This window comes from Fundulus heteroclitus, chromosome 9 (assembly GCF_011125445.2).
Source record: "Fundulus heteroclitus isolate FHET01 chromosome 9, MU-UCD_Fhet_4.1, whole genome shotgun sequence".
In the NCBI taxonomy this organism is placed as follows: Eukaryota; Metazoa; Chordata; class Actinopteri; order Cyprinodontiformes; family Fundulidae; genus Fundulus; species Fundulus heteroclitus.
In genome coordinates, this window is record NC_046369.1 from 19273773 (window position 1) to 19300330 (window position 26558).

The 26558-nt window shown below is 41.1% G+C and overlaps 1 protein-coding gene across 1 annotated transcript; it reads left to right on the forward strand.

Moving 5' to 3' along the window:
• The first annotated feature begins 1926 nt into the window (after window positions 1-1926).
• Window positions 1927-26211, forward strand: LOC118564244 (obscurin-like). The gene is made up of 23 exons (XM_036141668.1): window positions 1927-2156; window positions 8305-8399; window positions 8487-8753; window positions 9309-9470; window positions 9602-9706; window positions 9826-10092; window positions 10283-10552; window positions 12878-13144; window positions 13228-13491; window positions 13580-13846; window positions 13927-14196; window positions 14280-14546; window positions 16991-17257; window positions 18785-19057; window positions 19165-19428; window positions 19524-19790; window positions 20327-20593; window positions 20670-20939; window positions 21192-21458; window positions 23000-23275; window positions 23427-23693; window positions 25522-25788; window positions 26147-26211. The coding sequence occupies exons 2-23, from the start codon at window positions 8360-8362 to the stop codon at window positions 26209-26211; spliced, it is 5196 nt and encodes a 1731-aa protein (XP_035997561.1). The 5' UTR covers window positions 1927-2156; window positions 8305-8359.
• The last annotated feature ends 347 nt before the right edge of the window (window positions 26212-26558 follow it).

Genomic DNA, 26558 nt, shown 5'->3' on the forward strand with positions numbered 1-26558 from the left:
CTTTCTCATATTTGTTTCTGTGGTTTGTTTCTCAGCAGTCTTTCATATATTTACGATGCAGATGAAGTTCGACTTAGCTGCTGCTGCTGCTGCTTAAATGTTCAGAGCTGTAAAAAAAAAAAAAAGGTATTTGCCCCCTTACAGATGTCTCAGTTGTTTTCTTTTTAGGTTGAAGCTAAATGTTTCAGATCATCAGATACGTTAGCAATAAATGGGACAAAGAAAAACGGAATCAATCTCTCAGCTTTGATTATATTTATTAAGGTCATGCCCTACAACATTATTTAGTCCTTTAGACCTTTAGACGGCCGCCACAGTGCTAGACTGTCGGTATGATGTTCTTTGAATTGCGTTCTGAAATGCTCAGTTAGTTTAGCATCAGACGTAGCGGTAAAGCTCACACTGTAATCAAGCATGGATGAGGCTTGCAAAACTGAACAACTTTTTTCCAAAAATGTGGTTGGTCACATTTAATTCATGATTCAATTAGGGGGCATTTACTTTTTCACCCAGGACTAGGATGGTTTGGACTACTGGCTGCGTGTCCTAAAACACCCTTATAATTGTTGTTTATGTTATTGTCGAATGATCTGATACGCTACCTGAAGGTCAAGTGCATTTTAACTTTGTAGTTGAATGACACATGTTAGGATGTTTTTACTTTATTCTATTTTTTTTCATCGCTGTGAGGTGAAGAAAATCTGATTTAAGGGGAAAAGGAAAATAAGATGGGCGGGTCGGCAGATCCAAACATGGATGTAGAGGCTTAGGTGAGGCATTCAGCTGTTTCGTCAGGTTCTAAATTCACTCAACGCATCCTCACATTGGCTTTATTCCTTCAAAATTAATCTATTTTTAGCGTGCCCTTTAAGCACGGTACTGTGCACTAGGTCTATTTCGCAAAGCTTTGTCTTTATGCCTTTTTTGGTTCTCCTCTTTTTATAGCTGATGTGAACAATATAGCCCTTAAATCAATCTTCGGTTATCTTCTGCCAAAGCCCATACTTTTCTTTTCTGAAATGGGAAAGAAAACATACTAAAGAAATAATTATATATATATATAAAAAAACTGATGAGATACTGAAATGAGAACAGCTTGCTTCTTTGCGCCACTATGTTCGTCTCTGTGACGACAAGTTGTTTTTTGTGACCGGACAGGACTCAACAGAGATTATTGTGTTGATAGAGTTTCACTGGGCTTAACAAAGCTCCACAGCACATGGGACTGTCCATCAAAAGGAGCTTTAGACACTGCAATGGCTGCTGGTGGGTTGGTTTCATGCAGATGAGGGTGACCCACAAGCTTAAACCTCTGTTAAACAAATAAAGCATATACAATGGAGATATAAAAGATTATAAATTTTTAATGTTTTAATATGTTTATCATTTGTCTGACTTTTGCTTATATTATATTTAGCTAATAAGAACATATCTTTTCAACTTATCCTGATCTACATAGGTGTCATACAGCGATTACTGCATTCTCAAAACATCTTTAAGCTCGTTTTAGTCTTGATTCAGTGAAACAGATTATTTCATGTTGCTTAATCCTCGGTGTCCTTTCAACTGTGGCTGTAGGTGGAAACCCCCTTCCTTTGGAGAGCCATGGATTCCTCTGACCTGAAGTCTAAACCAATGCCAGGCATCGGTGAGCTCTGTTAAGGAGAGGGTTATCGTGCCACAGCTAGATCCAAAAATGGTTACTTTATTGATTTGAGATAAATATAGCCATTTTTCATATGAGCCACTTGTTCGTCTACAGAGGAAAAAAAAAACATACAACACATTAATCCTGTTGTTAAGATTTAGATTGCTAATGGTTTCATTGATGCTGAAAACGAGTTGCCTCCCACCACAATTAAAGCCAAAGCTATCTTTGCCTTCACGCTGGCAGAATGCTATTTTGGAGGATAGTATGTGGGGAGAGATATGTCAGCTGTTCAGCACCGTGCTCCATCACAGCAAGAACAAACTAGTGAGCATATTATAGGCTGTCAGCTTCAGGGACCGGGATACAGCAAACAAAGCTGGGCTCGCTTTTGGTTGGTTAAACTTTTCCAGTTCAGCTTGAAGGCTTTGTGTAAGACATGATGTCATAATGGATCATTTCACTGGGGCAACAGGGAGGATGTAAAGGATAGATACTTTCTGTACAGGTAAGTTTAGAAAGGTTAATCGCTGCATTTGACTTTCTACACAGGTTTCTTTGAGTATTGTGATGAAGCAAGCTAACGCAACAAAATTAAAGCCTTCAATCATCTTTTGCACAACATTTCTGACCTCGTTTACTCTTTAAATACTAAACAATTGGCTGCAGTATTGCAAAAACAGCAGCTTTTCATTTTTATGCTTGGAGAGATTTATTTGTCCAGCACATTTACACAATTGCTGACATTTTGATGTCAGTCCGTCGACTCTGCATGTTGTCTTTAAGATACACTATATTGCCAAAGGTATTGGGTTACCGCCTCCAAATCACTAAGTTCAAGTGCTCCAATTACTCCAATGGTCACATGCTAATAAAATCCTGCTCCTTGTCATGCAGACTGCTTCCACAAAGATCTATAAAACAAAGAGTAAAAACAGGGAATTCCACTGTGGTTCTATCATAGGATGTCACCTATGCATTAACTCCACTTATGAAATTCCCTCAAAGTATTGGAAGAGATTATGAATGACAGCAACAGAGCCAAAACAGGGGTGACAAGAAGAATCACAGAGTTTGGGTCTTTGGTTGCTGACTATAATGTGTAGAGGTCAGCACCTCTCTGCAGAGTCATAGCTACAGACCTCCAAGCTTCGTGTGGCCTCCACATTAGCTCTGGAGCAGTCTGTGTAAAGCTTGAGGGAAGGGATTTTAATGGCCATGCAGCTACATCCGAGCCTTACGTCACCAAGTGCAATGCAAAGCATCAGCTGCAGTGGTGTCAAGCACACCAGACTCTAGAGCAGTAGACACATGTTGTCTGGAGTGATAAATCATGGCTATCCACAAGTCCGGGTTTGGCAGTTGCCAGGAGAATGGCGCTTGTCTGACTTCATTGTTTCAAGTGTAATGTTTCGCGCAGGGATTGTGGAGCGGTGGAGTTTTTTCAGAGGTTGGGCTCAGCTGCCAATTAGTTCCAATGAAAGAAACCCGTTACGGTTCAACATTCAAAGGAATTTTAGACAACTGTATTTTCCTGACTCTGTATCACTAGCCAGAGCAAGGTCCACTCAGTTCCGGCGTTACTGCGCAGCAGTACGTAAACCTAGGTCCATAGTGATGTGAATGAGCAAGACTGGTGTAAAGGAACTCATTGGTAGCTTGGGAAACAGATTTTCAGCATGTCCACTCATCAATGTAAACATCGTCTTACAAAAAATTTAAACGAAACCAAAACAGCCCAAGTTTTCAGTCAACATCAACGAAGTGCCATGTGCAATAATGTTTTCAGCAAGCTAACTCAGCATGCCTGCACAAAGAAATGACGTCAAACCATTAGAACCCATTTGAGATGAACCACAGCAGAAGCCATGAGCTGGGACTTAAGATAAGATAAGATAAGATAAGATAGTCTTTATTGATCTCACAATGGAGAAATTCACTCGTCACATCGGCTCATACAAGAAGGTGCAGAGTAGGGAAGGTGCATTCAGTTATATACAGTGAATCTTCATATATACAATGGATCAAAAAGAATACCAAAAAATACAAAAAAGGAAATAGGAATGGGCATATGATGTCTTATTTGCATTCTTAGTGGTCTTAGTGGTCTCTTTTTGTCCAGCATCAGTGTCTGACCTTACAAATGCCCATCAACATACTTCTGAACCAAAATAGTTTAATCTTTTGTGGTTTCAAAGGGTTGGAAAACACAATGTTAAAGCCTTTGTGTATTAAATTGAGATGTCGTTAAAGTTAATGTGTGTACATGAGCGAGTGACCCCACCAACCCTAGAATAGAAACACGCCCACTTTTCACACTCTTACTGGGGTATCCGGGGGCCATTTATTGATTAATGAAAACGTCAGCCTTTCTTTCGCATGATGTCATTCCAGAGCTTCTGCCTTGTGGTCAGTTTTCCCCTCACAAACAGAAAGGCAGCACTGGTACCACTGTTTAAAAGTGTAGATAAACCACTAAAGAAACTTCTCCTAATACCGTCCTGGTTGGGACAAATGGGTGCCGTAATGTGCACCAAGTTGGCATACGTGTTTCTGTGTATGACAAATGTACCACAGATCTCGTCCATCAATAATGGACACAGAAAAATAAACTGACGTGTTACTGAGCATCCTGGAAAAGGGTTAAGGTGTACCAGATGTAGACCAAATATTTCGACATGGCATAAAACCATAATGTGTTACTCCAGATGACTGAAGATTGCACAGTTTGTCTTTGCACTTCCCTGCACCAATGCAAAATTGAGAGGGTTTTCTCACTGATACAGACCCAGTGGACCAAAGAGTGGAACCAGAAGAGGATTCTGCTTGTGAAATGTAATTTTAAAGGTACCTCTTGGAAAGACTTTCAAGGCAAGGCAAGGCTGGGCACAAGACAATTCAGAGGGCTGTACATCAACAGAACATAAGAAAAGAAAATCCACAGAGAGGTAGCAGCAGGTCAAGATAAATTGAACTACAAGCTTAATCTGGGGATGTTTCAGTGAACTACAACAGTTTAAATAGAACATAAACATTCAAAGGCAACTCTAAACAGATTAGTTTTTAACCTTGATTTAAAGGAACTCAGGCTTTCAGCACTTTTACAGCTTTCATGGAGTTTCTTCCAGATAAGTGGAGCATAGGAACTAAATGCTGCTTCTCCAGGTCTGTTTCTGCTTTTGGGTATGCAGTGTAGGCTTGAATCAGAAGACAAACCTATAATGTATTTAGGCCATTCAGTGATTTATAGACTAACATAAGAATTTTAAAGGCTGTTCTCTGAGATACAGGGAGCCAATGTAAGGACATCAGAACTATAGGGTGATGTGCTGTACCTCAGGGTTCTGGATCAGCTGCAGCTGTCCGATCAAAATTTTTTTGGCAGACCTGTAAAGACACCGTTGCAGAAATGGATTCAACTAAAGATAAAGGTATGGATTAGTTTTCCAAGATCCTGCTGAGACATTAGTCTTTTAATCCTGGAAATGTCCTTTGGGTGATACAAAGCCGACTTTGTAATTGTCTTTAGATGCTTTTTGAGGTTCAGGTCTGACTCCATCACTTCTTACAGATTTTGGGCCTAATCGGTGGTTCCTAGCTGAAGCAGAGGAAGCTGTGTGCTAACTCTTGATCGCTCTGCCGTAGGTCCAACCATTATTACTTTAGTTTTGCCATTATTCAACTTTAGAAAATTGCGGTACATCCACGTATTGATTTATTCTAGGCATTTACTTAGTGCCTGAACTGGTCCATAGTCACCTGGTGACATTGTGATGTAGAGCTGTGTGTCGTCTGCATAGTTATGGTAGCTGATGTTGTTTTTTATGATCTGAGCTAGAGGGAGCATGTAGATATTGAAGAGGAGGGGACCCAGGATGGACCCTTGGGGAACCCCTCATGTGATTTTTGTTGAGCAACCGATTAATTGAATAGAAATAGCCTTTATTTTCCCACAGTGGCAAAATTCAGGTGTACCAGCAGCAAAGTGAAATGGAAGCATGCAGATACACACCAGGGCAATACATTTAAAAACAAAAAATGAGAATAGGAGACAAATTTGCAACATAGGAAAAAATAATTACTAATAATTATTAGTCGTTAGAAATATCATAATCATAAAACCATAGAAGTGTGCAAATGAGCTTTTGCACACTTTGCTTGTTGAGCTTTTTTAAGTTACTTGCTTTGATGCTGCTACCTCCAACACATGATGGCAGAAAACTCTCCTCAACAGACATGCAGCATCTTGCTGCAAACTTAAGAACCTAAGCTTCCTCAGGAAGTACAGTCTGCTCCGTTGTTTTTTGCAGACAGTTTTACAGTTACTTCTTTAGCCCAGTCTGTTATCCAGGTGAAGACTGAGGTATTAATACTGAGTTTTCTAAATGGTTTTAAATACACCGGAGAAATCAAAGAACATGATACTCACAGTGTTCAACTCCAACTCCATGGTGGTAAGTAAAGCGCAGGAAGTCCTGATGGTTGCTTGTTTGCTTAGGCAGGAAGGCCAACAGGAGTCTGTCTAGAACTTTATGACATGGGATCTCAGGGTAACAGATACATATGGATGGGGAGAGAAGGAGGATAAAAAATAGGATATAGAAGAAAACTAAACAATGGGGTCTAGGCATTTGTGTTTATTAAATGAGTGTCTGTGTTAAATAGCTACCTTTTGTTTATATTAGTACATATCAAAGAAAAGAATAAAAGCCTTGTTTACTCAGAAAACAATTTCAGATTTTTTTGTTTATTTACCCAATATGACTGGAAATGTGAACTATTATTGTCACATGTTAACTTTCAAATACAAAAGAGTCATTATTTCTGTAATTTTACTTACAAGTGTATGTTTAGGGTTGTTGTCCTGGTGTAAGGTGAACCTCAGTACCAGTCTCAGGTCTTTGGCAACATCCATAGTTTCACCTATCTTCCCTTCTTCAGAAAAACATCTCCACCACACTGGGGATGGTGTGCTCAGTGGTAGGTGGTGTTACTTTTCTGCCATACAAAGCATTTTACAAATGGACGAGAAAGTTTATTATTGGTCTCATCTGACAAGAGCACCTTCTTCCCCGTGCTTGTTTTGTTCCCTGCATAGCTCGTGGCAATTTTCAGGCAGAACTTATTCTGCCTTTTCTTCAACAATGACATTTTCTTGCCACTCTTCCACAAGGACCAAAATGTTTGGACCAATGTTTAAAACCAATAAATGATATAACTTATAACTAATGTTTGTCTTTTTAACTGATTCTCCCACCTGAGATGTGGATTTCTGTAGCTCCTCCAGAGTTATCATGGTTCTCTTGGCTGTTTTTCCCGCTTAATGCTCTGCTTGCCATGGATGTCAGTTTGGCGGACGACCATGCCTCTGTAGGTTTGCTGGTGTGCCATGCTCTTTCTGTTTTCACAAGGTGGATTGAGCAGTACACTATGGAGTGTCCAAAGCTGTACTTTCTTTTTTATTTATTTATTTATTTATTTATTTTACCTAAACCTGCTTTAAACTTATTTATAACTTTATCTCTGACTTGGCTGCTGTGTTCCTTGGCCTTCATAATGAGGTTTGTTCACTCATATTCTTTAAAAAAAAATCTGTGATGCCTTCATAGATCAGCTGTTTTTATACTGGAATTAGATTGCACAGATGGATTAAATTTATGAATTAGGTGACAGGTAACATGATGGCATTTAGCAGTGTTAGATCAAAGGGGACTGCATACAAATGTATGTCACTGTTTAAATAATGAGCATAACGTATTATCTTCCTTCCACTTCGAATTAGCAAAATCAGAATCAGAATCAAGTTTAATCGCCAAGTAGGTTTGCACTTACAAGGAATTTGACTTTGTATTGATGGTGTAGACTAAAAAATAAAAATACAGTAAAATAAGAAGTAAAAAGGATATATAGACGGAAGCTGTATACACTCAGCAGTATCTTGTGTTGACCTGTGGGAGTGGTGGCTTAGGTTAGAGAGCTGGGCATTTGTTTCTTGGAGAAGTTGCTGGTTCAAAACTCAGTCTGTGACTCTTGGCAAGACCCATGACCACAGATTACTCCCGGTGAGGGAGGGACAAATTTCCCCTCCGTGGGACTGTCAAAGTAAATACATTTTTTTTTTAATCTCTCACAGAAAACCCTAATAAAATGTATTTTTTGAAGTTAGAATGCATCAAATTTGATAAAACTCAAGGTCTATGAGTACTTTTGCAGATCAATTTATCATGAAATGCTATTTACTTAAATAATATAGTAATTAAGTAATTGGCAGCTTTTCTTTAGCTTCCCTGTTTTGCTAAACAGCTTGATGGACCTGGCATCACAGCTGAGGCTATATTGGTGGTGCTGATGTAACAGAGATTACATTGTTCTTCATTGCAAAGTATGACCGGTATGCTATCACAAGGATCCCAGGGACCATCCATAACACAGAACAAGTGTATGAGTGTTAATTTGGGTCAAACCCTTGGTAAAGGAATTTTCAGTAATGTGTGTGTGTGTTTTTTATTTATAATGTCAGAATTGTCCTCATGATGTGTGACTTTAAACTAAATGAAAGAGTGGAACGAGGTTGAGGTCCATTTTAATCTCAGTAAGACAGTTCGGATACAGACATTATCTGCCCACAAACTTGTCTTTTTGTTTTGTCACCACAGATTCCTTGTTGTAGAGAGTAAATCTTCATCCACCTTCCTCCGAAAAGCTGAAGACATGGGAGACAATAAAACCGGAGGGATAGTTGCAGCTGCACGTAGGTTTTCTGATCGATACCAACGTTGAGTGGTTTCCTTTGATTTGTTTTCTCTGATTAGACCCTCTAATGTTTTGTATTTGCCAGTGAACCGTCTGAAAGTGGTGAAGGGTTTGGAGGATGTGGAGGTGTCAGAGTGCGAGAGCTGCTCCTTTGAGGTGACTCTTAACCTGGCTTATGTAGAGGGCATCTGGACCAGGGATGGGATGCAGGTTAAGTCGAAGCCCAGTTGTCGCATCAGCGCACACGGGAAAAAACACGGCCTTGTCCTGAACCGGGTGGCTTTGGGAGATGCTGGTTTATACTGTTTCCAGGCCAGTGAGGTTCAGACCTCAGGCAGGCTCGTTGTCAGAGGTAAGAGAATACAGCACACTGATGTATTTCTGTGGGGGTGATGTTTAATACGAGCAAGATCTGTGGTACTGTGACAGGTAGTTAGATGAAATCAAAGTCAAAACCAGGCCATTACTGAGAATGAGACAAAAAAGCCTAAACATTGGTGGGATCTTGGTTAATAGTCTCAAACTCTCATATTATATATTTTCCCCCTCTGAATAAACGCATTCAGTTAAAAGTAAACTTTTTCTAGAGTTTCCACTGTGATATCTTGCTACTGCAGTAAAAGTAAAACTCTAAAGTTTTAGTTTTTCTGAAGTAAAACTGTATTGAAGCTTTTCGCAAATCTTAATCAGTTGTTCCAATAAGTGTTGAAATGTACCCAGCTTTATTTATGAGGAAAATATGAATTACTATCATCTCTTGGTCTTTTCTTCATCATTTTTTTCTCATTTTACCAATTCTTTACCAAATATTTAAATGCTAAACCCAAACTTAAAGAAACGTAACGACACCTGAACTCTTTAGTTCCATACGTAACATTTCAGTCATCGTTCGCATATTTTCTGCCAGCCAGAGACATACACATCGAGAAGGAACTGGAGGACGTTGACACGCTTGAGCGTCAACCCGTCAGTTTTCAATGCGAAGTCAACCAGGCGGATGTGGAGGGTCGGTGGTACCGAGATGACTGCAGAATCCGACCTGGGGACAACATCAAGATAAGACACCAGGGTGAGAAAGTCGCTCATTCACAAGCGTGGCCGTTTGCACTCAAAGAAAAACACACCTGGACTCAAAGACACCAGGACATGATTAATGAAGGTAAAAGTTATAAAAATATCCAACAAAAAAACTGATTTCAGGTAAAACGCACGCCTTGCTCTTCAAGTCGGTCCGACCAGAACACGCTGGTGAGATCAGATTCACGGCAGAGCGGGTTTCATCGTATGCCACTCTCACAGTAAAAGGTGAGCCAACCCACTCACACCTCACACACTGACTTATGGTCATGTTCTTCTACAAAACCTGAATCTGCAACCTCAGCACCACATGTAACTGTTAAATCGTTTTTTCTTCTGTTTTGTAGAGCTCCCAGTCCAAATAATTCGACCTCTGAGGGTCAAAATCGCCATGTATCGCCACAGAGGTCTGCTGGAGTGCCAGGTGTCGAGGCCTAACGCTCAAGTCAGATGGTACAAGAACAGGAAGGAGCTCCTGCCCAGCAAGAAGTATCAGCTGATCAGCCAGGACGTCTACAGGCAGCTGACCATCGAGGATGTCCGCTCATCAGACGAAGACACCTACACGTGTGATGCAGGAGACGACAAAACCTCCTGCCAGCTTCTGGTGGAGGGTGGGGTGCCTGTCCTCGTAGCAAAATGAATCATCTGTGGTTTTTAGTTTATCTGTTTTAAATTCATTTTCAAAATGTTGCAAAGTAGCTGTAAATACACACGTAAGAATAGAAGAAGGTTTTGATGTAAGACTCAGAAAACACGAGCTGTTTGATCACTGTAAGATGTGTTTTTTTGATGCACATGCAGAGCAGGCCATCAGCATAGTCCGGGGGATGAAATCCATGGAGGTGATGGAGCCAAAGCCGGCCCTGTTCCAGGTAGAGACCAGTCTAAAGTCCGGGAGGCCCCCGAAGTGGACCCTGAAGGGTGAGGTGTTGGAGCACTCAGCAGGAGTGAACATTGACAGGCAGGGGAACCTCCACAGTCTGTGTCTCACCAGCACAGACAGCTCCATGTCAGGGCCTGTGGTCTTCATGGCTGGAAAGAGCCGCTCCACCGCTCAGCTTACTGTTAACGGTGAGTTGTCACCACATCCTTAAACATAAAAAAAAAAATTAATAATAATTAATCATAGTGATTATAAATAAATGCAAAATCCTGAAATTGAATACATTAATTTTGAACACTAAAAGAAAACACATTCTGTATTCTTTTTAGCAGAGTAAAAAGTTAAAAGAACTGAGAAGGTAAAATGGGGGCTGCTTTGATGACTTAAAAACAATGTAACTGTAAAAGTTACTAGAAAATCCAAAAGCAATCCAGAACATACATACATACATACATACATACATACATACATACATACATACATACATACAACTATCCATTTTCTAACACGTCTATCCCTTGTGGGGTTGCGAGGGATGCTGGTGCCTGTCTCCAGCTGTCGATGGGCGAGAGGCGGGGTAACCCAAATCCTACCATGCAAATTCTGAAAAAGCAGTCAGCGTATCTTTTCTTGGAATATTAAGAGAAAAAAGTCTTAATCATTTAAGCTTGCAAAACCTTTTTTGAGATCTGTCGCTGACGTTTTTGACTTTCAACTTCCTCAGCTTCCTTGACCTCCTTCATGATTCTTGAGTGCTCGATTTATCTTAACCTCGTGGATTTAGTTAGCAGATTCTGTTAGTTTATTTTCGTATAATTTTTAGCACTGTTGTCTGTTAGATTTCTTCCCATATTTCCTCCCTAAACTGGCCCTGTCAATCATTCTGCCTCTCCCTCAGTGCCATGCCTTCATCGCTCTCACCATATCCTCTGATTACGTTCCCCTGGCTCTGCACACATCTCTCCACTCTACCATGTGCATATATATACTCCTTGTTTCCTCTCATCCAGTGCTGGTCCGTCTGCTTACTTTGTGACTCCTTCATGATTTTTTTTAGCTCCTGGACTGTTTCATTTATGTAAGTTTCTTGGACCCTTCATTCGATCATTGCTGCTGCCCATCTGCATCTGCGTCTGGGTTCTTCCACCATACTAGAATGTGACAGATTTTGGCCCATTAGGAATTTCTTTAAACTGCTTCAGAGCCCATTTTTACAAATTACTCTATGACTAATTTACTGTGGATTATAAAGTACTGTTGTTAAAGCCAATTTATTGTCATCTGACAGACATAGGAAAGACATGCTCTTTCTTTCCATCATTCCAAAAAAAGGTAAAAAACAAAGCAACTGGACTTGTTTTCCGTAGTTGAAGACTACTGCCTTTGAGATCATATTGTCCCTCGCAAAAGCGTTCTTGAAGTTTTTTCCACAATTTTGTCACATTGTAACCATAAACTTCAGCGCGGGACATACCAACACAAAGCAGCTCACAAGTAGAAAGTGAAACGTTTGCAATATTGCTTTCTAAATAACCTTAAAACTAAAGCATGCATTTGACAGTCCATCCTACTGACAGCCTTAAATATAATCGAGTGCAGCCAACAGCCTTAAAGAGTCACCTAATCAGTTTATTACAATTCAACTGGTGTGTAATTCAATGTTAGTATAAATATGGCATTACTGTGGACATCTAGACGTGCACTCCGCTAATCTGACTTTTACCCATGGCGAGAAGAAATTGTTTTTATTGACAAAAAAGGCAACGAGAAGTCCATTTTGCCATTTGCCAGAAGCCTTGTAGAAAACATGTGTCGAATGTTTTGAAGGTGTTGCTGAAGGACTTGCATAAAAGGGTAATACTACTAAATAAGGAGTCAGGGGGACTATATACAAATGCACACCAGATTTTCACATGTGACAAAAAAAAATTAAACTATATTTGTCCATCACTAATCAACGACTGACTAGTTTATGTTGATCTTTCATAAAACATCTCAACATATTACACTGAAGCTTGTGGTTATAAAGTAATAGGAGGTGAAAGTGCTAAAGGTTCCACGTTTTTGTTGAGCTCAAGCCTGGCTTTAGTTACAAATTAGGTACTACACACACATATACAAATGTGACAGCATCATTTACCCGTCTTTGTTGTTCTGGACTGTGATAGACTGGCGACCTGTCAAGGGTGAACCCTCTCGCCCATTGAACACCTGGAGATAGGCACCAGCAACCCTCGCGACCCCATGAGGGATAAGAGAGTCAGAAAATGGATGGATGGATGGATGGATGGATGGATGGATGGATGGATTTGGGTTGTTTAATTGGGTCACTAATGTTTGGGGCCTTTGAATGATGTAGATTAAACTTTTAATTTAAGGATTGAGTCTCTGAGAATTCTCATTAAAAAGGTTAATATTCCCACTTTATAACAAAAACCCAAAGTCGATGAACGGCAAAAAGCTAATTTTTGTGAATGTTTTTCCCTCGTCTGCTGTGCGCATGCTCTCATCAGTGCGGCCTCTTGAGGTGGTTCACCACCTTGATGATGTGGAGGCAAAGGAGAGCAGCTCTGTGAGTCTGAGCTGCGAGTTCGCCCCGTCTCCCCGGGTGGTGCGGTGGTTTAAAGGTCGCACGGCTCTGAAGGTCTCCAACAAGTACACCATGAAGCGAGAGGGGAAACGAGCGGAGCTGATCGTTCACGGCCTGACAGGGATGGATGCCGGACAGTACCGCTGCGTGGCTGGTGGTGCGCAAAGCACCGCGGAGGTCAAGGTGGAAGGTCTGTGAATCAAAAAAAGCCTTTTTCAGCTCACTATAATGGGATTTGGTTGCTTCTGATCGTTTGTGTCGTTGCTTTTATAGTGAAAAGATTGAAGCTGGTCAAACACCTTGAGCCTGTCGACATTGAGGAGGATGGCGTCGCTACGTTTTCATGCGAGCTCAACTACGTCGTCGCCAATGCCGAGTGGCTGCTTAACAACGTCCGGCTCAGGTCTAACGCCGTCAACCGGATCCAGCACATGGGCACGATGCACAGCCTCGTGATGCAAAAGCTCAGACCACAGGACAGCAGGGTCACGTTTAAAGCAGGCCTTCTGACCGAGACGACAATCTTAAAAGTTAAAGGTCAGATAAGTATGATAAAATGCCCAATAAAGCAACATCTGAATTAGGGAAGAACACATCAGCTCACATGAACTTATCTTGTCTCCAGAGCGCCCGGCGGTGTTTCTCCGGTCCTTGGAGGATGTAGTTGGAGAGGAGCAAGGGGAGGTTTGCCTGCAGTGTGAAATCTCCAAAGATTCAGTGACGCCTCTTTGGAGGAAGGACGGCGTTGTCCTGACACCCGATGACAAGCATGAGTTTGTGCAGTGTGGGAAGTGCAGGGCACTGATCATCCACTCACTGAGTAAGGAGGATGCTGGGCAGTACACCTGTGACCTGGGCACCAGTCAGTCCAAGGCGAAGGTTACAGTGCACGGTAAAGGGACTATAAGGGATTGCTGAAACAGTCAACTGCTACCCATTTGTACCTCATTTTATCATTTCTTGTATTTGCAGATCTACATATTACCATCGTCCAGCGGATAAAGACAGTTTCTGTTCAGGAGGGCGATAACTGTGCTTTCGAGTGCCATCTCTCTCACGGTCTGGATGATGACCCTGTTTGGACCATCAATGGTCAGGCGGTGGTCACCAACAGCCGCGTTCAGCTCGTCAACAACGGCCGCGTCTTTAAGATGGCCATTAAAGACGTCACCCTCTCTGACGCTGGCGACGTGGTCTTCGCGGTTAAAGACCTGAGCTGTAGGACCATGTTATTTGTGAAAGGTGACCAGCTTCGTCTCGTTAGCGTCTCTGTTTGGTGAGTTCAAAGCAAGCGCTAAGACGCTCTGGTGTTTTTCCTCCTTCAGAGAAGCTTGCGCACATCTTCAGGGACCTGCTGAATGTGAAGGCCGTGCCTGGGGAGGACGCCGAGCTGAGCTGCCAAATCACAAAGCCAGAAGTGACCGTTCGTTGGCTGAAAAACGGACGTCCAGTCAGGGACAGCCCTAAATACGAAATGAGCACGGAGAAGAACCTGGCAAGGCTGTTGATCAAGAATGCCTCCATCAGAGACTCTGGTGAATACTGCTGCGAGGCTGACGGCGTTGCATCCCGGGCCAAGGTGGAGATCAGAGGTAGTTATTAATCTTTCATTTGAAGTCGAAGCCTCATGGGACACAGCTGATGTGGTCTTTCTGTGTAGCCGCAGAGCTGATCTTGAAATTTTCATGTGCTGTGGAGTTTTTCCAGTAGAGATTTAGAAACAAATGAAGCCATTTGAATTACTGATTGAAGTACTGATGTGTGCTGAGACAGATTTAGGGGAGAGCGTACAACAATAGATTGGAAAGACGGAGTAATTTACTATCCTTTCATGTACACTCACTGGCCACTTTATTATTCCCACTTATTCAGTTGATTGTTGAAACAAATAGTGACTCAGATCACTTGGCATCGACTCATTGCGTTCAGGGGTCGAGACATAAAGAAGACATCTTGAATAAGTTTAAACTGAGCTTCACAATGAGAAATAAAGGGCATTTAGGAGACTTTAAACTTGGCATGGTTTGAGATGCCAGATGGGGTGGTCTGGCAATTTCAGAAAATGTTCCTTAATTGGAAGTTTTACACACAAAAATCTCTTTGGTTTACAGAGAATGGTCAAATAAAGAGGAAATAAACAGTGAGTTGCAGTTTTGTGGATGAGAAAATGCCTTGTTGATCTTGGAGGAGACTTAGTGGACTAGTTTAAAATGATAGAAAGGCACCAGAAGCTAAAATAGCCTCTATTTTGAACCTAGGCATGTATGATAGCAGCTATGAAGCTACAACACATTGAACCTTGAAGCTGATGCGCTACACCAGCAGAATCCACGCTCGACGCCACTTCTGTTTGCTAAGTATGGGCAAAGACGGCTACAGTTCAGCCCCAACTCACCAGAATTGTACCAAATTTGAAAAATGTTGTCTCATCCAATGAGTCTTCATTCCAGCTGTGGTATTTAAATTTGAGCACCAGAATTCAGTGTAAACCATTACCATGCTTTTATTACCATTTGCATCCATTTTCATTTCCCATTTGCCTACAGCAGGATGATGCACCATATCAGAAAAATAGAATAATCTCAAAAAGGTTTTCTCACGCATGACAATGAGTTTGTTGTACTCCAATGACCTCCACACTACAGCGTCTTTAGAATGGATCGGCATAGAACATTTGCCTCTTGATTATTCGGCCAATAAATCTGCAGCCGCTGCAGTCGGCCATGTCCAAAGGGGTCAGACTGTTTTAGAAAGGTTTATGACAACTTGTGAAATCTGTGTCACGGGAAATTAAGGCAACTCTGCATGCAAAAAAAGGATCCAATCTAACAGAGTGTACCTGATAAAGTCAGCGTTGATTTTCATAAAGTTGTAAAATAGGACCAAATTGTGTTTCTCTTTTCTGATTGAAATTAATGAAGGAAAGAGCTGCTTCAGGAGTCAATATTCACCTGTTAACACACAAGACACCTCACAAGAAGACTAACCAATAAGTAAGACTCCTTAACCTGAAATTTCTCTCCATCAGTCTGCGTTTAGTTTCCATGGTTACTAATTACTCTAGTGATCAATGGGTTGTGGTATTCTCCACTGCTTCCAACTCTGTTTGTTTCAAAGTTGACATGTTCAGCTGAGAATCAGCATTAAGGTTTTCCAGATCCCATCGCTTTGTTGTCTCGACCCACGGGTGACAGCTGGCAGCACATTAGTGCATCCAGCTGGAATCAAAGCTGTTACCGTGGAGCAGACATAAAAACAAAATACAGCATTCCTTTGCTGGCGAGTTTTAGATGCTGCATGCATTTTAGCAGCTGTAATTCATCATGTTAGTCATAGGAAACATTTTGTTGGTAAAAGCTCTCTTCCGTGTTTAGCCAACGATTATGCTGCCTGTATATCATTCTGAACAGCTCAGTCAGCTGATTACATCCTCTTGGGTTGAACATGGAGCTGCTCCTCCTCATTGACAACAAGCCATCAATTACCTTCCTCACATCATTCAATGATAGCTTTATCCTGAAAAATGAAAGAAGACAGGTCAATGTGGACGTGTGCACAGCTATTCTCCAAACTTTTAGTTGTGATTTTGGTTTTTGACGTCCTTTAGTTAAGATTTGTTCACAAGTGAATGCGAGCTGAAAGCAGGCCTATGTGGGACACCTGTATTGACCACCAATTAACTTAAAACTTGAGGATTTTCTCAGACATAAAGATGAGAGATAAACTTTATTGTCTTTATAAGCTTAGTTCTCTTAATTTACTACTTTGCACAAGCACACAAGACTATACTTTTAGATGCAATAACTTTGCCATTGCTTGTGCATTGCTGTGATTTCAATCCTGAAGATTACATCCGGTACGCCTGTTTTCTTTTTTTGTCTTGTTTTTTAGTAAAGCAGTGAAATCATCTTTGCTAAGGATATTGTCTTGCTAAAAACTGGATATTTAAAAGAATTTCTAATCATTACGCTCCATACAATGACAGTTAAAGTGTATATTTTGACTGAATTCACCACGTATACTTTCCTTATTTCAGAACTTCAGCACACTTTCGCAAGGGAGTTGAGAGACATGCGAGGAGAAGAAAAGAGTAAAGTAACGCTGGAGTGTGAGACCAGGAGGCCAGCCAAGCGCGTGACGTGGCTAAAGGGCATGGTGGAGCTCAGACCTGGGAAGAAGTATGTCGTCAAGCAGAAGGGAGTCGTTCTGTCCCTAACCATCACCTGCCTGGAGAAATCAGACACGGATATTTACGTGTGTGATGTTGGTACCATGCAGAGCCGGGCACAGCTGACTGTGCAGGGTGAGCTCAATGTGCAACGAGTGGGTGGTTAGTAGGATCACTGCTGCTCGTCATTGTTTATTTCCCTTGAAAATGTGCCACTTTAATTGCATTTTTGTCAAAGTTTCTGACATCCCACACAATATAACAGAAAATTAAATAACTGATGTATGAAATGAAATCATATAAGACCTTAATGATAAGCGGCTTTAAGAATTTAACGTTTTACTACAACAATTCATTAGCTTTAATGATTATAAGTGTCTCAAAAGTATTAATTCAAATTAAAAGTATTCATAGCCTTTTAATGTCTTCTAATTTTGTGAGATCACAATCACAAAATGCAATCTATTTTACAGGAATCCTGCAAAAGTCACATCATTGTAATAGGAAAACAAATGGTTTACTAAATGTTTTTATGAAGAAGAATCAGTGTTTCTTGCACATTTCTGCCCACTTTACTCTTGTTTCTATGAATACATTTTAGTGTGACTAACGATTCAAAAGTCACCTTCAGTAATAAGTAACCCATGAGAGGTTTGTTGGACAACATAAATGTAAATTGTATTCCAGATTTTGGATCTCATATCAAGCAGTGTTCAGTCTGCCATTCTTAAAATATTAGCAGAAACGCATTACTGCAAACTTACAAAGACATGGCTGTCCACCTAAAATGTCTTGTAGAAAAAAATCATCATAAGGCCGATGGCAACTCTGGAGGAGTTGCAGAGATGCGTTGCTCAGGTGGGAGAATCTGTTGGTGGGGCTGTCAACCATTGCCTTTACTGAGGAGAGGCATGAACAAAACTATTGTTGAATGAAAAGAAAAACTTGTCAGTTGCAGTTTTCTACAAGCCATTTAGGGGACACAGCAAAAATGTGGGAGATTCTGCCCTGGCCAGATGATATTAAAAATGAACTTTTTAGCCCACATGCCAAATGCTTAATGTAGCAGGGAAATAACGCCATGCGTCACTCTGAACACACCATCTCCAAAAGGAAACGTGGTAGTGGCAGCATCATACTGTGGGGCTGCATTTCTTTAGTAGCAGCAAATAAACCAATTAGAGCTGATGGGAAGTTGGATTACGTTAAATACAGGTCGGACCTAGCAGGAAATTTGAAGTTCAATTCATGTTTGTGTTTTAAAATGACCCGGTCATAGTCCAGAATGAGAATCTGTTGCAAGACTTAAAAATAAATATTTTCAGAAACTCTTTGACCAGTCTGACTGAGCATGAGCTATTTTGCAAAACAGAACAAAAAAGCCAGTTTTCAGTTACTAGGTTTGAAAAGTTGGCGGAGAAATGTCCCAAAAGACTTGTAACTTTAACTGCAAGTCGACGAAATAACGTCTCATCTGGGCTTTAGGTAACAGCATAGTGTATTTTTCAGATTATGTCTAGAATATTTTTAACCAAATGCTTTATTGAACTCAGGTCACATAAAATCCTGATAAATTACATGTTGGGATGTGACAAAAGTTCAGAAGCTGATAATAACTACTGTATTTAGTGTTCATGAGCTCTTGACTCTCCCACATTCCAGGTCAGAAGGTGATCATCTTGGATGAATTAGAAGACGTGGAGTGCCTTGAAGGTGACACGGTCACATTCAGGTGCCGAATTTGTCCCGACGACTACTGCGGGGTCAAGTGGTACCTGGACGAGACTCTGCTTTATACCAACGAGCTCAATGAGATCCAGATGGTACCGGGTGGCCTTCACACCCTCACATTTAGACAGCTTGCTCGTAAAGACACTGGCACTATTTCATTTGTAGCAGGGGACAAAAGATCGTACGCCTCACTTCTAGTTAGAGGTAAGGACTCTGAGCTTTCTAAGAGCTTTTGTTATTCATTTGCACCTGGCGTTTGCACCTGGCGTTTCCGTCAGAGATTATAAGTCTGGTTGTCTTCACATTCCCAGAGAGGCGTCCTACCATCATCAAAGCACTGGAGGACTGTGAGGCTTTTGAGGGCGGCGGCTTAGTTTTGTCTTGTGTGACTTCCAAACCGTGCCACATCTTGTGGTACAAAGATGGCTGCCTGATGTGGCACTCCTCCAGATACTTCACCAGCCATTCTGGCTGCGAGGCACGACTAACCATTCGAGAGGTTAGCAGCGGCGATGCTGGAGTGTACGAGTGCAGCGCTGGATCTGTCACGACCACGGCTGTCGTCACTGTCAAAGGTTTAGATTTGAGCTCTATCAACTGTTGTTACCATGTTGCATCTGTTTATCATAGAGTTTTGATGGGTTTTTGTAAAGGTTTCTGTCTTCTTTAGCCATCCCAGCAGAGTTCACCCAGCCTCTGAACGCTGTAGAGGCCAAGGAAGGAGAGGCCGTCACATTAACCTGTGAATACTCCTTACCTGGAGTCCAGTTTCACTGGAGGAAAGGTTTTGAGAACATCCGACCTGGAGATAAGTACGTCATGAAACAGAGGAAGACCATCATCTCTCTCACCATCAAAGCACTCAGGCCTGAGGACTCAGGAGAGTACACATGCCAGTGCAGACAACACCAGACGACAGCTAGTCTCAAAGTACACGGTGAGCTATTTAATTCAAATTTAAGATAAGATAAGATAGTCTTTATTGATCTCACATTGGATAAATTCACTTGTCACATCGGCTCAATAGTCAGTCAATAGTCAGGAGTAGGAAAGGGTGCATCAGTTATATACGGTGTATCTTCCTATATACAGTGGATCAAAAAGAAAATGAGAATAAAAAATAAGAATAATAATACAAAAGAAATCGGAGTATTCAGATGATGTTATGTGTACTTCCCGGTTATTTATATATATATATATATATATATATATATATATATATATATATATATATATATATATATATATATATATATATATATATATATATATATGCCTACATACACATGTACTGACATATATTCAAACTTCCCTACATTCTTTTTACACCAACAAAAGGAAACAACAAAAGTAAGCAAAAAAAAAAAAAAAAAATGACAAAAAAATCCCCCAACACACTCAACTTGATGTGCTTTGTTGTGGCCTGGTTTGCTGTTAAGTGTTCAAAATGTTCTTTCTTTTTTTCCCCTCAAGCAATTCCCATTACGTTCACTCAGCAACTGAAGAACCTGCAAGCTGAGGAGGGCAGCAGTGTGATATTACGCTGTGAAATCTCCAAACCTGGCATACCGGTGGAATGGAGGAAGGAGCCCGAGCTGCTGAGGAACGGCATCAAGTTCCAGATGAGGAAACGGGAGACCACCTTGGAGCTCCTGATATGGAAGCCTGTCCCGGAGGACAGCGGGGAGTATAGCTGCGTGTGCGCTGATCAGATAACGTCTGCCACAGTCAGGATCACCGGTAAGCTTTTATAAACTCCGGAGCTGACAGGATGGAGTTGGTTAGCTAACCAGCGGTTACATCTATGACTCCTCAGCTCTGCCAGTCACCTTCAAGCAGAAGCTGAGGAACGTGTCGATTGAGGAGGGCAACACGGCGACGTTTCGCTGTGAACTCTCCAAGCCGGGTCAAACCGCCGAATGGAGGAAAAGTCGAGACGAAGTCATCAGGAACGGAGAAAAGTATCACGTGCGACAGAGAGACACACTTATTGAACTCAGGGTCATTGATGTGACTCCTAAAGACAGCGATATCTACACATGCATCTGCGGAGACATTGAGACAACGGCCACTCTGACTGTGAATGGTACTGAAACCACAATGTTTCATTCAGAAACGACTCAGGCTTGTGGTTAGAAATGATATCGACAAAACGATAGAAAATCAAGCCCGAACATATTCATATTCATATTTCATATCTCTATTAGAATAATTTGATTCTGTCTGATTGAAAAAGGTGTAAATGGGTTTAAAAGCTGGGGTCAGACGTTTTCTGAATGCTTACTCTTATGGTTCAATTTAAACTTATCAACACACCTTTTTTTTTTTTTACTTGCAGCCATTCCTGTAACGTTCAAGCAAAAGCTGAAGAACCAGCAAGTGGAGGAAGGACACAACATCACGCTGAATTGTGAGATTTCCAAAGCCGGTGTCCCGGTGGAGTGGAGGCTCGGAGGAGAGAAGCTGGAGAACGGAGACAAGTACCAGATGAAGCAGAGGGACTCCACCCTGGAGCTGACCATCAGAGACGCTGCGCCGGAGGACAGCGGTGTCTACACCTGTGTGTGCAGAGAGCAAAAGACTAAGGCAACTGTCAAAGTTATCGGTATGAGTTTCTTTTTGTTAGCTTTAAATTATGCATTTCTGTCAATACTTTTCAAGGTACGGATGATGAAAAACTTCCCTTTTTTTAATTTAGAAATAAAAATCGGGGTTTAAATTAAAGTCTAAATTAATTTATTTATCATTTGTCAAATTCAACACATACACTGATTCAGATATATACATTCACCCCTTACTCATATTTGGATCAAAGTCCCTGCAACAATCTCTTTTTGCAACTTTTCACAAATGTCTAGCTGGACGTTAGAACACTCTTCTTGGCAGAATAAGGCTTCATTTCATTTGGTTGGTTTCTTGGCATGGCCCATGCACAGCCTGCACGTTTTCAATATTGGCCAGGACCATTTGGGAAGTTTGCCACCTTTTCCATTGCCAAACAGGTTTTAAAGTGTTTTGGGATCAAGCACACGTGCAATGTGGAGTAACCTACATGAAAAAGCCTATAGGCCCTCTGGAGAAGGTATTAAGAATTGCTGTCTTAATGCCAAAGAGAGCCCAACAGATTTACTTTCACAAGTGGAGCATTACTGCTTTTGCTATAGTGCTCCCCTTTATATATTTGTAAAAAAAAAAATATTAGATATTATTTCACATTCAATGGACACAGAAACGAAAAGGTAAATGAGAAAGCAAGGAAGTGAAAAAGATTAGAAAAAAATGCTAAAAGGTGACATAAATAGAGGAGTGGAAAAGAGAGCAGAAGTGCCAACCCTAACTCTACCAAACGGCCAGGACCCCGGCTAGGTGGACCGCTCCTCCTCCAGGCCTCAAACCCCGGATGGAAATCAAAGAACAAGGGTGTGAAGTATCTATTATAAAGCTATTTAGTGCATTTAGTGTGCAGCAGTCACACTAAAGAGTCACTGAAGGAGCTCTAAGAGTCAACACTGATGGCCAGTCATGGGATGTGATCGAGGTGTAACATTTATCCAAATGTTATTGGGGACGTACACTGCAAAAAGGGAACTAAAAATAAGTAAAATTTTCTTGAAATTAATGTATTGGTCCTTGATTTGAGCAGGTAAATAGGATTATTTGCCAATGGAATGGATATTTTTACCCCTAAAATAAGATAATTAGACATCCTGCACTTGAAATAAGATGATGGAGATGAATTGTTCCTATTTTAAGGTGTAAAAATCTTATTCCACTGGCAAATAATGTTATTTACCTGCTCAAATCAAAGAAAAATACTCTCATTTCAAGAAATATTTTCTTATTTTTAGTTCTATTTTTGCAGTGTACCTATATATTTGAGCCTCTATATTTAGTTTTTATGATGTGCAGCTTTGAAAAAAGTCAGCAATAAATTAAAAAAATAGTGCACCCAATTCTTATTTTTTTTTAAATGGCTATATTTATACTTTGTGCTGTCATTCCACCCTGGATAAACAACGGTTCATATGTGTCATTAAAAGCTCCAAATTATTGTGATATTTTTGCTCATGATGAGGGTTTGTAAAACTACTGTTTGCTCTTGTCTCATCTTGGCTTAAACTGTGTAAATGATTTCTGTTTTCACAGCGGTTCCTGCCACATTTAAAGTGGGTTTGAAGAGCCAGGAAGTGGAAGAAGGTAACGGTGTGACTCTGCATTGTGAGCTGTCAAAGAAAGGCGTCCCCATCCAGTGGCTGAAAGACGGTCAGGTGCTGTCTGAAGAGTTGAGCCGAGACAAATACCTGATAAAGGTGGAAGGAAAGAAAGCTCTCGTGACTATTTCCAACGTGCAACCCAATGACGCAGGGAGGTACAGCTGCGTCACTGGAGATGAGAAAACCTCAGCAGACGTACGAGTCAAAGGTAAGTGGAGGTGTGACGATGAACCATGACGGGAGTTATGAAATTTTATGACTTGGAGAAAAGTAGGAGTAGGTCGTTATATTTGTTTTTTTAATCTTTCGAAAAAAATCAACCTTTAATTGCCTTTTTTCTCCCTATACCCCCATAACAGCACTTCCTGTAACGTTCAAACGAGAGCTCCAGAGCCTGATAGCCACAGAAGGAGACTGCGCAGTTTTCTGCTGCGAGCTCTCCAAACCCGAAGCTCCCGTGGAGTGGAGGAAAGGCAGAGTCGTCCTGAAACCTGGAGAGAAATATGAAATGAAACTGGAGGGCCGTCTAACCAAACTGACCATCAACAGGGTGGAGGAGAGCGATGCTGGCAAATACACCTGCAAGACGAAACACAGCCAGTCCACCGCTGAGCTCAGAGTCCGAGGTGAGACCAGAATCCCCACGGCTTCTGAAAAAATGCACCAGAACACTTTTTTATTAATGACTACAAAAATTACGTTCTTCTTTCTGCCAAACTGATTTACCGTGTATTCAACAGAATCCCCTGAGCGCAGGAGTCAAAGAGGTCAGCCTTTTAAAATAAAAGCCAGAAATCACTCTCTCACAGTCAGAGCTCCATTGTGTCTTTAAACGATGAAAAGGAGAGATTATTTTTGCTTCATACATGTCACCCACCTATTTATCCCAACCATGGCTTTGTGTCACACTGTTCATTACTTCTCCCCATGTTTTTCCTTGTCTTAAGGTTTCCTTGACTCATTTGTGACAATAGTAATTGGAGTAGTTTTAGTCTTTTTTTCATGTAATTTATATTACATGTCAAACGTGGTAGATCTTAGAAATTACACACCCTTGTTGAAAGCAGCTGTTTTTCCAAAAACATAAAATGGGACAATGATAAATTATTTCAAAAATATTTGTGATTCATTTTCAGCATTAAGTCATCTTTGGTAATTCAACAATTTTTTTTCCTTGGCAATGTATCAACCATTTTGCATTGCAATTGTGTTAGTAGCCAAAATGTGTCAAAATTGGGAATATTTCTTGTTCACTGCCATCTTGCTTGACAAAACAGATTTTTATTAGATTTTGACTTGTCCTTTTAAAAGCTTCAGTTTTCATCTGTCAGGTAAGATCTGAGCCAGATTAGCACAGTCCAGTTGATCTTGGCCACTTTTCCAATCTGTCAACCAGGATGCTATGATTAAATATATCAAACACAGCACTGATATCCTACAAAAACCAAGGCAGAGGTTTTTGATAAGGTTGCTGTTTCTGACAAACACCCACCATTTTTTTTTGTCCCAACGGAACCATAATTTATTACTTTTCATAAATGAATTCACTTTGACAAAAAAACAAACCAAATGCTACATCAGCTCCACCAGAATAGATGCAACCCTGAAGCACCAGGTTGCCACCACCGTGTTTAGCTGTTATGTTTGTGTCACGCATGGATTTTGGATTTTGATTTCTTTAGACCAAAACGCATTTTAAACAAGATTTCTGGGGAATTTTATCCAAGCGAGTGTGCTTCCTTCATAGAGAATACTATTGTGGCATTTTCCTGTACCCTTCTCCTGACTGATACCTTTGCACGATGGGATCTTTTTGATCCTTTGAAACTTATCTAGGATGTAAATGATCCAATGTCAGCAAAATTCTTCAAAGAGAACCAAACTTTGTTTCAGCTTAAGCAGATCCCCCATAGTTTATTTTAGGTGTGTACCCAAAGGACTGAATGCAGAAATTGAATAAAAAGCAGCATCTACATAGTGTTAGTTTAAGGTTCTGTACATTTGTGTGACCCCCTTATTGCAGCTCTGTTGTTTTTATAGACCTCTTGCTAAACAGGTTGTCTTCAAATCAATTGCAAAGGATAAACGTTACATTAAAGGGGGAAAAGTTTTGAAATCATTCAGTCCTGTTTTGTGTTTTTTGTCACCCAAAAGCAGGGATTTTACCAGTGGTGTGTACATTTCTGAGATCCACGGTAGTTTGTTCCAGATCAAAACAAAGGTGTGCTTGTGTTGTGGTGCCAGTCACAGACTCACCACCTAAACCATCATTATTTTTTCCATATTCTGGTATAAGTGGATAATATCTACTTATGATCTAAAGACAGAGACCATTATGAGCATGAGATGTTTTACCTGAGACATCCTCCATTCCCCGTCATTTCTGCCATGTTTTATCCAGTTTCAGGCATCATGACAAAATAAAATGACTATTGTGTGTGCCGTTATTGGCAGCTCTCCCTCCCAGCTTCACGCTGCCGTTAGTTAACCAGGAGGTCACTGAGGGCAACGTTGTGGCTCTGCACTGCGAGCTCAGCAAGCCTGCTCCCTCGGTGGAGTGGAGGAAAGGAGCAGAGCTGCTCAAGAACGGAGACAAGTATCAGATGAGGAAGAAAGACCTGCGGGTGGAAATGAAGATCGCCGAGCTCACAGTGGAGGACTCTGGGGATTACACTTGTATGTGCGGGGAAGAGAAGACCACAGCGCGCCTCACAGTGAATGGTGTGTAAAGCTTCCTGTAATTAAAAACTTCCTCCGGGAAAAGTTATTTTGTTTTAATAGTTTACATTTTCATGTTTGAAAAGACATTTCATGAGTACCACGAAAACAAAACGGAGTTAAATAATCAAAATTGTGATGAAGATGGGTGGCAATGAGGAGGGTGTGTGGAGGAAGTAGAGTTTATACAGAGGGATGAGGAGGTTATGTTGAAATTGAATAGGGAAGTATAGAATGGATGGAAGAAGAAGGGATGACATGTGCACATGCATTCATTGTTTTTTCCAAGTTTATCTAACCGTTTGTGCTGCTGAGATGTAACAGCTCATAATCTGAGTGTTTTTCTCTGTCTTTGCTCTAGAAAAGCCCGTCAAATTCCTTCAGGAACTACAGAATATTCAAGTACAGGAGGGGGAAGTGGAGTGACCACTCTGCTGTGAGCTCTCCAAACCGGGCTTCCCGGGTGCAGTGGGAGGAGGAGGACGTCGTGCTAACAAGCGGCGAGAAATACCCAGATAAGGCACATCGGCACCGACCAGAACTCCTCATCAGGAAAAGTCTCCCTGAGGACAGCGGCTCTTACAGTTTGCATCTGTGACGACGTCCATAAAACCACAGCGCAGTGTCGCAGTTGCAGGTGAGACACAGCCGCGGCCATCATAAAATGAAATCCTGTGGTTCGTTGGACGGTTTGTAAACATTCCCGGCTTTCTCAGCAATTCCGGTGACTTTCAAGCAGAAACTAAAGAACAAGGAAGCAGTGGAGGACGGTT